Here is a 14,625-nt window from a genome sequence, read left to right as displayed (position 1 = left end):
CCCTGCCCCCACCTCCATCCAGAGCGAGACGTTGTCCATCCTGAGGTCAGAGAAGGTGTCGTTCAGGTACATCTTGAGCCCAGCAGCCACACCAGACATGGGGCTTAGGGCACTGGCGTTGTCCGATGAGGCCCCCAGATACATGGCGAAGTCGCAGCGCGCACCCGCCTCAGCCAGCTGCAGGAGACAAGGGTCAGGTGCACCAGCCCAGGGGCCCTGTGCACCATGTCAGAACCCCCTCCCCAAGCCCCACCAGACCCCATGGCTAGGGCCTGGCTGCCCATGGGGCTGGGTATGTCAGCTGCAGTGGGGCTGCCAGCCCAGTACCAGCCCTGCAGCAGCAGGAGGGCCCCAGGCAGGTGCCTGCAGTGGCAATGGCAGTGGCAGTGGGTTCTCTGTACAGCGTGAGAGGTGCAGGGACTTACCTTCTGCACAAGGGCGAAGGAGGCAGCATCAGTGATGGCAGGGCTGGTGTTGGGCATGGCACACACCATGGTGACGCCCCCCGCTAGCGCAGCTGCTGTGCCCGATGCAAAGTCCTCCTTGTGGGTGCCCCCCGGCTCGCGCAGGTGCACATGCACATCAATCAGTCCTGTGGGGAGGGCACATCAGAGCCTGGGCCCCATCTGCCTAGTCCCGTGCTGGCATCCAGCAGCCCAGGACCTGCCAGGCTGTCCCCTCACAGTACAAAGGGCCCTGCCCCTCCTCCCCCATGAGGCAGAGCCCTGGGCTTTGGGGAAAGCCAGCTGCAGAGTGCCCAGGGCTCCTGGGGCCACAGCACCTCAGGGTGGGACAGGCACCAAGGCGCAATCCCTGGGGCCCCTGCACTCCAGCTCCTCAGCTGCCTCAGTCTAGTGACCTCTTCACCCCTCCCAGCCAGTCCCCCCAGCCCTCCCTGGCATACCTGGCAGGCGGATAAGCTTCTGGGAGGTCATGCAGTCCACATGGATCTTCAGCGGGGGGGCTGCCCCAATCTGGCCCAGTGCCTATGGGTGGCAGGGAATAGATCAGGGATGGCAGGGCCCTGCTGACAGTACCAGACCCTTTTGGTCTCCTGCCCCACCCCTGCCTCCTCTGCCGCCTAGTGCCTCTGGGGCAGAGGCACTCTCCCAGGCCTGCAATTAGGATACTGAACCCAGCGCCCCCCCGTCCCTACCTCCACAAAGAGCTTGGTGCACTTGATGTCGATGATGAGAGGTACGGAGTAGTCAACAGCCAGGCGCCGTGTACGGTAGCCCTTGGTGACAAAGGAGGAGAGGCGGCGCCCACCCGAATTGCGCATGGACAGGTTGATGACCATCTCAAAGTGGTTCTCTGCCAAGTAGTCCAGGATGCTCTTGGTGCCTGTCTCACTGCCATCGGTCTCCTCAAAGTGCCAGTCCACGGCCATCACCTGCCCCAGGGAAGTGAGACCTGCTCCAGCCCCAGGCCCTGCAACGGGGACCCCCACCCTGCACCAGTGACATTGACATGGATCCAGGGGGCCTTGCCCCTGCACCAGTGACACCAATGAATACTCCCAAGTCCTGGACTTGGCAATGCCAATGGGGACCAGAGCGTTGTGCTCCAGAGGCAGAGCCAGGATACCCAGAAGCTGCAAGCTCAAAGTGCAGGCCCCACAGCCCTGGGCAGAGGGAGGAGACAGGCAGAGAGCCCTGCCGTGGGCAGACTGCTGCCCCTTGCTACCTTGATGCCATGCTCGGTGTAGAAGTCAGCGGTGCCCAGGCTGGCATACAGGTTGTAGCCCAGGCTCTCCAGTGTGCGCACCGTGGGCAGCAGCTCACTCTTGTTCTGCAACAGTCACCAGGGAGTCAGCGCCTGCTGCACCCCTGCCTCCGCCCAGAGCTTGGCAGCCCCTGCCCTCACCCTCCCCATACCTTGTAGCTGCCAATGGTGAGCAGGATGTTCTTCTTGGGGATGCGGAAGCCAGTGCTGAGCATGGCCTTCATGTAGGCTTCACAGCGGTTCTCCCCGAAGCAGGCCACCTCGCCCGTGCTCGTCATCTCCACACCCAGCACCACGTCTGCACCCGCCAGCCGTGAGAATGAGAACTGTGGCACCTGGGCCACGAGTGCAGTGTGACCACTGGGCACCAGAGTCAGCACTTAGCTCTTCCCCTGCCCTGGCCCAAGGCAGCAGCAGTGCACAGCCCCTTCCCACACCCAAGCCCCAGGCAGCACCAGCACATGGCCCCTTCCCTGCCCTGACCCATGGCAAAACCAGCACTGACCTCTCCCTTGGCTCACCTTGACACCAACGATACCAGTACCGGTCATCAGCCCTACAGACTCCACCTCCTGGCCCATGATCACCTGCGTGGCCAGGGCCACCAGGTCCACACCCAGTGTCTTGGAGACGAAGGGGAAGGAGCGGGACACGCGCACGTTGCACTCGATCACCTTTAGCTGGTCATCCTGCCAGGAGAGGCTGTGAGGCGCCTGGGGAAGTGGGGGGCCCTGCACCACAGCAGGCTAATCCCTTGTCCCTGGGGCCCTGTGCCCAGCCCCTGCCCAGGCCAGCTCCTCTTTGCAGTACCTTGGCGATGAGCTGCAGGTTGAAGGGCCCTGTGACCTGTAGCTCCTGCCCCACAGCGTGCACGATGGCTTTGATGCGCTCCAGCGTCTTGGGGGTGATGTCCTGGGGGGGTGTCACCAGGGTGGCATCGCCCGAGTGCACACCCGCGTTCTCCACGTGCTCTGAGATGGCAATGGCCACCACCACCCCATCACAGGCCACAGCATCCACATCAATCTCCTGCCAGCGGGAGCTGCCATCAGCAGGGATGGGGCAGCCTGGACCAGAAACCCCCCAAACAAATCCCTCAACCCAGCCCAGCCACCCCCAGTCCATCCCGGAGCCCAAGAACGGAGGGGGTGGGAAAGGCTCTGGGGTGGCTGGCAGGTGAGGCTGTCAGAGGTCTGCAACACTGGCCAGGAGTGTGATGGGCCGAGGTGGGAGATCAGAGCTGTGCTGCCATGCAGGAGTGGCATGGAGGCGGCAGCAAAGCTCTGCAATTGGCTCTCAGTGATGTCACGTGCCCCAGGCCACCCCCCTTGGCAAGCAGCAGTGGGTGCCCACAGCAGGCAGGACAGCCCCCTGACCTTGGCCTCCTGGATGAACTTGGAGATGACCACGGGCTGCTCTTTGGACACGGCCACAGCGTTGCACAGGAACTTCTCCAGATCGCTGTCTGAGTAGGCCACGTTCATGGCAGCACCGCTCAGCACGTAGGAGGGGCGCACCACACATGGGTACCCCACCTTGCAGCAGAACTGCTTGGCCGACTGCAGGCACGGCTGGCATCAGGCAGGCGCAGAGCCACCTGCCCCTGGCCTCCCCCTCCCAGACCTAACCCCAACCCACTCCACCACCCCCAGCCTCCTGCCCCTTTGCCCAGCTCAGCCAGGACCCAGGCACTCCCTGGCCTCCCTCCCACAACCACCACAGCCCTGAACCTGACAGCCCACTCCCCAGTCTCCCTTTCCCCTGCCCAGCCTAACTCAGCCAGGACATACTTGCCTGCCCAGCCCCCTACCTAAACCAGCAGATGCCCGGGCTGCCCCACCCCAGCCCCCCAGCCCCAACCCACTCTTACCTCCATGTCAGAGAGCTCCTTCCACAGGGGCTGGCTGATGCCAATGGTGTCTAGCAGGCGGGAGAACTTGAAGCGGTTCTCGGCAGAGTCAATGGCCTCAGGAGAGGTGCCTAGGATGCGGCACTGCTGCCGATGCAGCGCCATGGCGATGTTGTTGGGCAGCTGCCCCCCCATGGACAGGATTACGCCTTCGGGGCTCTCCAGCTCATAGATGTCCATCACTACCTGTGGGGCAGGAGCAGAGCAGGGCATGCACTTGGGGACGGGCACCAGCTAGCAGAGCAGGACCAGGCCCGGGTACCATAGGCCCCCATGGCAACCTATGCTCTCTCCACCAACCTCTGACAGCCCCCCTGGATCAATGCCCAAGGCTCCTCCCCCCCGCAGCCACTTGGCCTCACCTCAAAGGACATCTCATCGAAGTAGAGCCGGTCACACATGTCGTAGTCAGTGCTCACTGTCTCGGGGTTGTAGTTCACCATGATGGTCTTGAAGCCCATCTGCAGGAGACATCAAGTGCAGGGTGGGGGATGCAGCAGGGCCCAGGCCAGGATCCCAGAGCCCTCCTGGCCTGAACTGCTGGGCACGGACCTTGCGCAGCTCCTGGATGCAGCCGACGGCGCACCAGTCAAACTCAACACTGCTGCCGATGCGATAGACACCGGAGCCGATGACCATGACATGGGGCTCGCGGAAGGGCAGGTCATGCTCACGGCCATTGTAGGTCAGGTACAAGTAGTTGGTCTGTGCCGGCCACTCAGCCGCCACCGTGTCAATCTGCTTCACCACGGGCAGGATCTTCAGGTCCTGACGCATCTTCCGCACGGCCAGCTCTGTGCTGGGGAGAGAGAGGGGGAGGGCTGAGCCAGGGCAGGGGCTGCTTGTACAACCCCAGGGCACCTGGCCATCGCTGGGCTGCAGGGAGCTGCCCGCTCCACCCCCTGCCCGCCTGCCCCCAGTTCACAGGGTGTCAGAGAAAAACCAGCTGCAGGAAACAGGAAGTCCATTTTATTAAGATGCCCTGTGTCATTCCCCAAATGGGGCATGACCCCCAGAGACAAAACCACCCTCAGTCACCAAGGAACATACGTCCCAGACATCCTGCTGCTCATAACGGCAGCATGCTCCACGGGCCTGACAGCCATGCACACAGCCTCCCTGGGAACCTCCTCCACCCCCTTGGCCAGGGCCGCACTAGGGGTTGTGCATCTCTGGTCATGGAGGGGACGGGACCCTTCTGCAGGAACAGGGCTCACAGCCTCTGGTCCAGGCCCACAGCTCATGTGACCCCAGTCTGGGAACAACCCTTGGCCAAGCCGTGAACTTTCCAGTGCCTGTTACACATCAAGCTTTGCTGGCTCATGGGAGAGGCACTGCCACAGTCCATGAACAGCCCCATGGTCCAGCACCTGCAACATGGCAAGTAAAGGACTAACCAGGCACTCGTATCCCCAGCGCACAGGGCCCTACCCCTCACTGCAGGTAACCTCAAAGTGGGGAGAGAACTTCAGAGGCGGAAAAGGTTGCCATCATCTCCAAATCCACTCACCAACAGGGAATACCAATGAATACCAGCAAATACCAACAGGGCTACAGCTCCACTTATCTATTTTACTATGTTCTCTCTCTAATACCTGTCCGCTGCCCCACCCTCAGCCCTAGGTGGATACAGGCCTGCTGTGGCCTCAAACTGCCAGATCACCTGAGCACAGCAAGGGCCACCTGCTTGTCGGAGAAGCCCAGCTGTTTGGCCTTCTGCAGCACGGAAGGTGGCATGGGGCTGCCCTGGCGGTAGGACTCCAGCAGCAGCGCGTGGTCTGTGATGTTCTTCATCTTGTGCAGGAACCAGCGGTCGATGCGTGTCAGCTCGTACAGGCGCTCAATGCTGTAGCCAGCGCGCAGAGCGGCTGCCAGCACAAAGATCCGCTTGTCTGTTGGCGTTGCCAGCTCCTGTTGGGGGGATGGAGGGGGTGACCTGGGCCCTGGCAGGATCTGCCAGGCAGCCCCAGGTGCCCACCAGCCCTGGTCAGCACTCACCACGTCTGAGGCCGGCTTTACAGTGTGGTCGAAGCCCACACAGTTCTCGTCCACCATGCGCAGTGCCTTCTGGAAGGCCTCCTCGAAGTTGCGCCCGATGGCCATGACCTCTCCTGCACGGGGGAGCAGTGGTGTCAGCAGCCACTGGGGGTGGGGGCAGGGCCGCATGTAACCCTGGTGCAGCCAGCGGGGAGGAGTGGGGGGGCATGCTGGGCAGAACCACAGGGCAGCAGAGGGGGGAGGGCACCAGGCCATGTGGGAGCCTGGGTGTCGTGGGAAGAGGGGGCTGGGCTGTTGGGCCAAGGGGTTGCTCACCAACACTCTTCATGGAGCTGCCAATCTTGGTGCTGACACGCAGGAACTTGCTGAGGTCCCAGCGTGGGATCTTCACCACGCAGTAGTCCAGGCTAGGCTCAAAGTTGGCCGTGGTGGAGTTGGTGACTGAGTTCCTGCCAGAATTGGGGCATCAGCACCCAGCCCTGGGCTCAGCTGTGGGGTCGGGGGGTGAGGGCTGAGCCTACAGAGGGGGGCTACGGAGGTGGGACTGGGCAGGGGAAGGAGGGAGGCAGGAAGCATCTCCTGGGGGAGGCTGGGAGCTCGTCGGGCTGTTCTGCTCAGGGAGAGGTTGGGGGGCAGAGCACGCTGCAGTGCAGAGGACTCTGGAAGCCAGGCTGGCCAAAGCCGGGGGGTTAGGGCACCAGGGTCTGAGGGGCTGAACCCTCCAACCACCAGGTGTTCTCCCTCCCTGGGTCCAGCACTCCCAGGATGCTGCCAAAACTGCCATGAGGGCCCAGACATCGGACTCTTCCCATTCACACCCCACCTTCCCCCCAGGTTGTGCCAGGGGTAACGGCAGGCCCCAGAGCCCGGCAGCCATGGAGTGGAAGCAGTCCGGCTGGCAGGGCTCTCTGGAGGTCACAGCTAACTCAGCCCCCGCTCTAAGCAGCATCAGCCTCATCCAAACCATCCCAGACACGTCCTTGCCTGACCTGTTGCTGATGTCACACAAGTCAATTTTGTCACACAACCAGATGCCCCAACAAGACACTGACAGCCCCTGGCCCTACCCCAGGTGCAGCTGGGGGACAAGGGCTGGTGGTACCCTGCTGTTGCCAAGGGCATAAATGCACAGAGATCCCAGGCCGGTCCATGCCACCACTACACAAGAAGGCAAATCCTCCCCAGTCCATACTGATCTGACCAGGGGGGAAATCCCTTCCTGCCCCCAATGCAACGTTGGTCTGATCCCGAGCTGGGGGCAAGACCCTATAGCCAGGACCCTGCAAGGTCGGTGCCAGGAGCAGTGGCACAGCCCCGTCTTCCTCCCCAGCCTGGGATGCATCCAGCACACAGCGCCTCTGGGGGAGGTGAGAAAATCCCGACGCAGAGCAGCAAGCTGGGAAACAATTCCTTCTCAGCTCCATGCAGCAAGCAGCAAAGTCCAGAAGCCCAGGACACGCCAGACACCTCTACTCTGCCCTGCAGTCTGGGGGCAGCAGGCAGAGCCCACCCATCGCCCCCTCTTCCCGACAGACCGGACTCCCCCATCTTTGTCCCCCCGACCCTCGAGGCCTGCTGCAGTGCCAAACAGGCCCAGCACCCCCACCCCTGCGCACCAGGCTGTTACCTGAGGACAGGCAGGGGGATGCCCAGCGCCAGCTTGGCTGCCACGTAGGCCAGGGGGTAGCCAGTCGCCTTGCTGGCCAGGGCCGAGCTGCGGGAGAGCCGGGCGTTCACCTCGATGATGTAGTACTGCGGGGGCAGCAGGGCCAGCATGAGGACTGCACCACAGTTGTAAAGCAATACCTCCAGCCCCCCTCCGCAGGGCCCCCTCACAGCAAAGCACAGGGCACGCAGTGCCCAGCTCTAAGGGGGCCCAGGGGTGGAGACCTGCCCCCTCTCCCTGGTCCACAAGCAGGCTACTATTGGGGGGTGCAGGGCACTTGGCAGGCATGGGATGGCACCAGGACACGTTCCTGTACCACAGACTGCCACCTGGAGCACAGCACACTGTAGCTGCAGGGCACCACAGGGTAAGGGACGCTGTCCCACCAGCCCTCACCTGCTCAGACTCGGGGTTCAATGCATACTGGATGTTGCACTCGCCCACGATGCCCAGGTGCTGCACCACCTTGATGGCTGTGTGCCGAAGCATGTTGTACTCCCGGTCGTTCAGCGTCTGGCTGGGCGCCACCACGATCGACTCGCCCGTGTGGATGCCCAGCGGGTCCAGGTTCTCCATGTTGCAGACCTGTGGGGAGGGGTGAAGATGAGGGTCTGTCACCATGCGGTGGGGCCCTGTCCTCCTGCACTCACCTCCCACCAAGCCCATGAGCAGAGAGAGGTTCCTCTCCCAATCCTGGCCCTGGCCCTGACTCACGGTGACACAGTTGTTGTAGGCATCGCGCACAACCTCGTACTCGATCTCCTTCCAACCCTGCAGGGACTTGTCCACCAGCACCTGGGACGTGTGGGCGAAGGCCTGGCTCACCAGTGCTGTCAGCTCCTCCCTGCTGCTGGCGAAGCCAGAGCCCAGGCCCCCCAGCGCATAGGCTGAGCGCACCAGCACAGGGTAGCCCAGCCGCTCAGCTGCTGCCTGGGCCTGTGGGACAAGGGGAGAGTCAGTGCAGGCGATGGGGTAGAGGGAGGGGCGCAGGCAGGGTACGCAGGGGGAGACAGTGCTATGAACACAGGGGGCACTGTAAGGCCACTGGTTTTAGGGGCCCAGGCAGATTCCCCTCATGCGACCAGCAGGATGGACCTGGTGTCAATGTCCCAGCACAGGGAACGCAGGATCCGAGGCCTATGCTGGAAGCCCCCAGCCCAGCATGGGATGCCACCCTGGGATGCTGGCACAACCCCCAGGGCCCTGGCCAAGGACATCAGGACAGAGCCCCAACAACCTCCTTCTCTTCCCCACACCTGCTCCAGGGAGAATGCAGCCTCACTGGGTGCCACGTGCTCATTGATCTCCTCCATCTTCTCCACAAAGACCTTGCGGTCCTCGGTCATCTCAATGGAGGCCACGGGTGTGCCGAGCACCCGCACACAGTATCGCTCCAGCACGCCGCCCTTGGTAAGCTCCACCCCGCAGTTCAGCGCCGTCTGGCCCCCGAAGGTAAGCAGGATCCCATCTGGCCGCTCATTCTTGATCACCTGGCACCAAAACAGCAGTGAGACAGGGGCTTCCTGCTGGCAGGGCCCCCTGCCCCCTCTCCCTGGTCCAGTGCTGCCCATGGGACTCACCTGGGTGACATAGTCTGGGGTGATGGGCAGGAAGTACACCTTATCAGCTAGGCCCTTGGAGGTCTGCACCGTAGCGATGTTGGGGTTGATCAGCACTGTCTGGATGTTCTCTTCCTTCAGGGCTTTGATGGCCTGTCAGAGAGTCAGGGGGGCCTGATGACAGCCAAGCATCTTTCTGCACCCCCCTGCCATCACACCAAACCTCCCACATCCCTGCACCCCTGCTATCACAGGGACCCCCTAACCCCACCATCATAGAGTCCCCAGCTGTGTCCTGCTGCTGCGTTACCCCATGTCCCCACAACATTTCCCCTTCGCATGATGACTCCACCTCCTGTCCCTGAAGGGCACTGAACACTGTGTCCTCCCAACACCTGCCTTCCCCGAGCTGTAGGGCTCACCTGCGAGCCAGAGTAGTCGAACTCCCCAGCCTGGCCAATGGAGAGACCCCCCGAGCCCAGGATCAACACCTTGCGCGGCCGGGCTGAGTCGCCACCTGCCAGGGGCTCGCTGTACGTCAGCCACTGCTGCAGACGTTCCCGCACTGCAGAGAACACAGCCCAGTACCCATTACCCAGCACTCACAGCAGGGCCCCCACTGGGGGACATCCAGGCAGGACCACAAGCTCAGTGGCTGCCATGCCCAAAAGAGCACAGAGAGGGTGCCCAGCATCAGGAGACCCCCTGCCACCCCCAGAGGCAGCAGCACAGCCCAGGTCCCTTCGCTTGGGACATGGCCCTCCCCAGGCCACACATGCTGCCACAGCCACAGCCCAGAGGCGTCTTCTTCCAGGGCAAGGCCCATGTGCCAGGCCCTGCACCAAGCACTCAGCGATGAGGGGCTCCAACAGGCCACAGCTGCACCCACAGCTTCCCAGACCAACCCCCCACCTCCTCCTGGCCCAGGATCCCACCTGTCTTGGGGCTTGGGCTCCCGGCACGCAGGTCTCGCACTGTGTCCAGGAAGATGTCAAAGAGGCCCTCAAGGTCGCTGGGGCCTGCCCGGTGCTCGGGGTGGAACTGAACACTGTCACGGGACAGGCAGCTGGCTCAGACGCGCACCCCCTGCCCAGCCTGCCCACAGCGGTACCTGTGCCAGGCCAACCCCATTGCCATGACAGCACTGGGCCAGTTAGACGACCCCTCCCCCACCACCGCAGGCCCACGCCAGCATCCCACAGCACCGTGGTGCCTGGATCAGGCCAAACCCATCACCATGACGACTAGGCCTGTGCGAGTCGGCAGCGATCTGATCCGGCTTTGGATCTGGCCACTTCAGATGGCCGCAATCTGATCTGGAGCTCCAGAGCCGGAGCTCCAGAGCCGGTTTCCACCTCGATCCGGCTCCGAAGCTTCAGAGCCGCCTTGGAGATCCAGCCATAGGGTATAATGTGGAATCAATGAAATATCTATAACTTTGGGGTTTTTTCTGTCCAATTTGGATGAAACTTGCAGGGATGGTAGCCACTGATGAGAGCATGAAACCTGCCAAGTTTCAAGAAGCTCGGTGCAGGGGTTTGGGGGAACTGTACCCCAAATTCTTGAAAGCTAAACTCATGTCACAGCTGCATGTTACAACACAGGGGGGTCAAAACTGCAGGGCTGGTAGCTCTTACTGAGGCCACAAAGCCTGCCACGTTTCAAGGAGATGGGTACAGGGGTTGGGGGGGACCTGCACCTCAAGCTGCTGACATGCAAAACTTGTGCCATGGGTGACACTGCGTGTGCTAGGGCGCAGCAGGGTGACAGCTGCAGGGGTGGTGGCCCCTGCTGTGACGCTGCCAGCTGTCGAGGAGATTGGTGCAGGGGGGTTCTGGGGCCTGCACCCCTAGCTGCTGACAAAACTGGTGCCAAGACTCTCTGTCTTGGGGCAGTTGATTGTCTGTAGTGAGTCTTTCCTCTCCTTAGCCTGGTTTTGTAGGTGCTAACTGATGCTCCTTAAGTTGTTATGCAGTAGCTAGGTCCTGTGTATTGAGCTGGGCCCCTGAGTGAATCATGATGGATTGATTGGTAACTGGGAACACAGCAGCTTAGCAGCCAGGCCTGCAGCCTGTCTCCTCTCCCGCCCCAAGACAGACACAGTCAGTCCCACAAGCACCCATGGCATGAGTTTTGCTTGTCTGCAGCTTGAGGGGCAATTCGCCCCAAACGCCTGCACCGATCTTCTTGAAATTTGGCAGGCCTTGTGGCCTCAGTAAGAGCTACCTCCCCTGCAGTTTTCACCCTGCTAGGTTGTAACGCCTAGACGTGACATGGGTTTTGCTTTCAAGAATTTGGGGTGCCGTTCCCCCCAAACCCCTGCACCAATCTTCTCGAACCTTGGCAGACTTCATCCTCTCTGCAGAGTCTGCCATCCCGTCCAAATAGGACAAAAAACAACAAAGTTATAGATATTTTATTGTTTCCCCATTATACCCTACGGCCGGATCTCCGAGGCGGCTCCCAACCGCTTTGGAAAGCCAAATGAGGCAGCACTTTGACCCGGAGTTGCTGCTTCGGCCCCCAAAGTGTCCGAAGCTTCTCCGGATCCGAAGCTCTGTCCGAAGCCTCACACAGCCCTAATGACAACACTGGGCCAAGTCCCCTGCCTAACCTCCCTACAGCACCACGAGTCCGACACATCACCATGACACGCACTGTCCAGCCTGGCCCAGCCCAGCCCCCACCAAGGTGCCAGGCCAGGATGGACTAGACACATACTGCCACCTGCCATGCCACACCTGGGACCCTCCACGTTGCACCCAGGCCCCCAGGCATGAATGCAAAAGGGAAGGGCCACCCCAGTACTGCCCGACCCCCCTGGAGTGTCAGGGTGGCAGCCGCCCCTCAGCCCATTCCCACCCCCTCGGTCTACCCACCTGAAGAAGGGCTTGGTGTTGTGCACGATGCCCTCATTGGAGCGGTCGTTGGCGTTAGTGAAGAGTGGGGCCCAACCAGCAGGCAGGCTGCCTGGCTCTACTGCGAAGCCGTGGTTTTGAGAGGTAATGAAGCAGCGCTTCGAGTCCTCATGGATGCATGGCTGGTTGTGCCCACGGTTCCCGTACCTGCAGGATATGGCGGGGCAGGTCAGATGACACATCTTGCAGAGCCCACAGCTAAGAAGGGTAGGGGCACACTGGCCACCCCCACCCCAGGCAGGGGCCTTCCTGCAGCACCAGTGGGCATGAGAGGCAGGCAGCTGATTAGGGATGCAGGAAGGAAATTTCCCCTCTCTGGGCCCATGGGAGACCCAGGCAACCTCATGGACTGGGCTGAGGGGTTGTGGGGGACATGGGAAGGGGGGCTCCATGCCAGCACTCAGGGCCACTCCCATGGGCACAGACCCAGCTGGGGCAAAGCCCTGAGCCCCCACCCCCCACAGCCCTGTGGCTGGGGCCTCCCTTCCCCCACACTCACTTCATCTTGTAGGTCTTGGCGCCAACGGCCAGCGAGAGAAGCTGGTGCCCCAGGCAGATGCCAAAGACAGGCTTGGGCTGGGGTGCAGCCAGCACGTGGCGCAGGCCAGCGATAGTCTCCTGGCAGCACTGTGGGTCTCCTGGGCCATTGCTGATGAATAGCCCATCAAACTCTGTGGGGCAAGGGTTAAGGTTAAGGGACAGGGATAGTCGGAGCAGGCACTGCCCCTGCCCTGCCCAGGACACCCCCAGCTGCCCTTCCCCTTCTCCCAGCACTAATGGCTGAGAGGATTTGTCACTGGGTCTCGCACTGTTTGGGGTCACTGCACCAGGGCTCCAAGCCCCAGGTGTCCCCTGTCCCTCAACCCACCCTAGCAAGCTCCAGGCCCCCTGCTCTCGTGCGCACGCAGCTGGCTCCACCCTCGGCACCTGGCCCTTATACCTACACACTAAGCCTTACCAGTGACTGCCCCCGACCCAGCTGGACAGGGCCCGCACGCACCTGCACTGTCCAGGGGGTGGTCCCAGGGCACCACGGTCACAGCTGCTCCACGCTGGCACAGGCATCGCACCTGGTTGTACTTCAGGCCGCAGTCCACAGCCATGATCCGGACCGAGCCACTGGGGTTGAACACTCGGGGCTCCTGTGGGGTTCGAGGGTCAGAGTCCAGCGGCCACTTCGCTACCAGGCCAGGTGCAAGCCCCTGCTGCCCCAGGACAACAGGAGCATGGGCCCCAGCCTGAAGCTGACAGCACTTGCTGGGGCCAGTGGGGAGGAGGGCAGAGACCCCCAAGACCAGCAGGGCTGGAGGGGAGTGGGGAAACAACCTAGTGCCCAGGATGCTTCTGTCACCCATGTGCTCAGCACTGCCCTGTCCTCCCCATGGCCCCCACCCCCCTCCACGGGGCAGAGGGCCTGGCCATACCTTCAGGGAGACCTCGCGCACCAGGTGCCGTGTGTTGGGGTCCTCGAAGGGCAGGCTCTTCTCAGGGGTCCCATCTGGCACCAGCTTCCCCAGCAGCGTCCCCTTCTCCCGGATCCGCTTTGTTAGTGCACGGGTGTCCACCCCTGGGAGCGATGGGCATTAGCACCAGAGCCCCCTGCACGCCCCTGCCCCACCCCACCCCTGCCAAGGCCCACCTTCCAGGCCGGGGATGTTCTGCTCCTTCAGCCACTGGTCCAGGGAGAGGGCCGCGCTCCAGTGGCTGCAAACCTGGGAGCACTCGCCCACGATGAGTGCTGCGACATGGATCTTGCTGGACTCGAACCACTGTGTGCAGAAGTGGGGTTAGCAGGGTGGGGAGCAGGGCCTGGGGGAGCAGGGAGCTGCCCTGAGGCACAAGGCTGCAGGACTGTGCGTGCCCCATTCTCGGGGTGCAGCAGACACTGGGGCCTGGCCCTCTCCCATATGGGCCCAGGAAGGGACCCTGGTACTCCAGAGGGGCACGCTCAGGCCTTCCTACTGCCCAGAATCAGCCAAGGCCCTTGGAGAGGGCAGAGGTGCTGGTAGTGGCAGCCCTGGGTGCACCACTGTGTAACATGCCACCAGCACGAAGAGGACAGGTGTGACCCAGGACACACCAGCGAGGGGCTAGGAACCCATTGGGCCCAGGCCAGGGAGGTCACAGCCAAGGAGCACGCATTTGCTGTAGGAGGAACAGGCTAAGCCGAAGGACGGGGCTGGCACGGGCAAGGGGGACATATGACCAGGAACACCCCCAAGGCCGGACGGGAGCAGAGGGCCTAGAGCAGAGTGGAGGGATTAGGCCAGCCGCCCTGCAGAGCCACAGTCAGGACAGAGCTGGATCCACGTGAGGGGGGCGACAGGGCACCTGCCCATGATAGCAAGACTGGACTCTGACCCTGGGACTCCTTACTGGCAAATGCCCCGCAGTGATGAAGGACCGGACACGGCCCCTGAGACACCTCTGGGGACCCAGACACCCCCGGCCCAGCCACTCAGGGAGGACAGGCTGGAACTCCTCCTGGCAGCCCCGCAGGCCCCCACAGCCAGTCTGTGCAGGCCTGCAAGAGGCTGCACGGGCATGGGCTCCCTGCTGACCCATGGCAGATCTGTGCTGATGCAAAGCCCCAGGGGAGCCAGCAGTCCCAGCACATGCTGGCTCCTGGGCGGCGATGCTAACGCAGTCAGACAGGTGGCATGGCCGGTATGTGGCTGCCCGGGGCTGCAGATTCAAAGCTAGCTCCCTAAGGGGAGAGGCACTGCCTGGCACCGCAGGGCAAGGCAGTGCTCACAGCACAGCAGAGGGGCCCTGCCCTGGCCCGTGGCTACACGGCAACCCTGCCAGCCAGCCCCAGCACGCAGCGTCTTTTCCCAGAGGCCGCAAGCC

At 62.4% G+C, this 14,625-nt stretch overlaps 1 protein-coding gene across 1 annotated transcript in view; it reads right to left on the bottom strand.

Moving 5' to 3' along the window:
- The window catches only part of CAD (carbamoyl-phosphate synthetase 2, aspartate transcarbamylase, and dihydroorotase), a 30,244-nt gene extending 16,958 nt beyond the window's left edge, over positions 1–13,286 (bottom strand). The window contains exons 1-26 of the mRNA XM_019520862.1: positions 13,200–13,286; positions 12,776–12,917; positions 12,275–12,446; positions 11,737–11,922; positions 9,793–9,905; positions 9,280–9,422; positions 8,879–9,010; positions 8,555–8,788; positions 8,013–8,234; positions 7,695–7,883; positions 7,260–7,384; positions 5,948–6,081; positions 5,633–5,745; positions 5,298–5,545; positions 4,187–4,433; positions 3,997–4,095; positions 3,596–3,820; positions 3,102–3,284; positions 2,536–2,754; positions 2,247–2,414; positions 1,878–2,060; positions 1,687–1,791; positions 1,157–1,393; positions 905–986; positions 426–592; positions 13–177 (exon numbers count right to left, since the gene is read on the bottom strand). Of these exons, the coding sequence (XP_019376407.1) occupies positions 13–177; positions 426–592; positions 905–986; positions 1,157–1,393; positions 1,687–1,791; positions 1,878–2,060; positions 2,247–2,414; positions 2,536–2,754; positions 3,102–3,284; positions 3,596–3,820; positions 3,997–4,095; positions 4,187–4,433; positions 5,298–5,545; positions 5,633–5,745; positions 5,948–6,081; positions 7,260–7,384; positions 7,695–7,883; positions 8,013–8,234; positions 8,555–8,788; positions 8,879–9,010; positions 9,280–9,422; positions 9,793–9,905; positions 11,737–11,922; positions 12,275–12,446; positions 12,776–12,878 (4,194 nt within the window). The 5' untranslated portion in view covers positions 12,879–12,917; positions 13,200–13,286. The remainder of the gene's footprint in view (positions 1–12; positions 178–425; positions 593–904; positions 987–1,156; positions 1,394–1,686; positions 1,792–1,877; positions 2,061–2,246; positions 2,415–2,535; positions 2,755–3,101; positions 3,285–3,595; positions 3,821–3,996; positions 4,096–4,186; positions 4,434–5,297; positions 5,546–5,632; positions 5,746–5,947; positions 6,082–7,259; positions 7,385–7,694; positions 7,884–8,012; positions 8,235–8,554; positions 8,789–8,878; positions 9,011–9,279; positions 9,423–9,792; positions 9,906–11,736; positions 11,923–12,274; positions 12,447–12,775; positions 12,918–13,199) is intronic.
- Positions 13,287–14,625: the final 1,339 nt, after the last annotated feature.

Source organism: Gavialis gangeticus, unplaced genomic scaffold (genome assembly GCF_001723915.1).
Source record: "Gavialis gangeticus isolate Ggan-Ray unplaced genomic scaffold, GavGan_comp1, whole genome shotgun sequence".
Taxonomy (NCBI): domain Eukaryota; kingdom Metazoa; phylum Chordata; order Crocodylia; family Gavialidae; genus Gavialis; species Gavialis gangeticus.
This window is presented reverse-complemented; position numbering and strand designations above follow the sequence as displayed.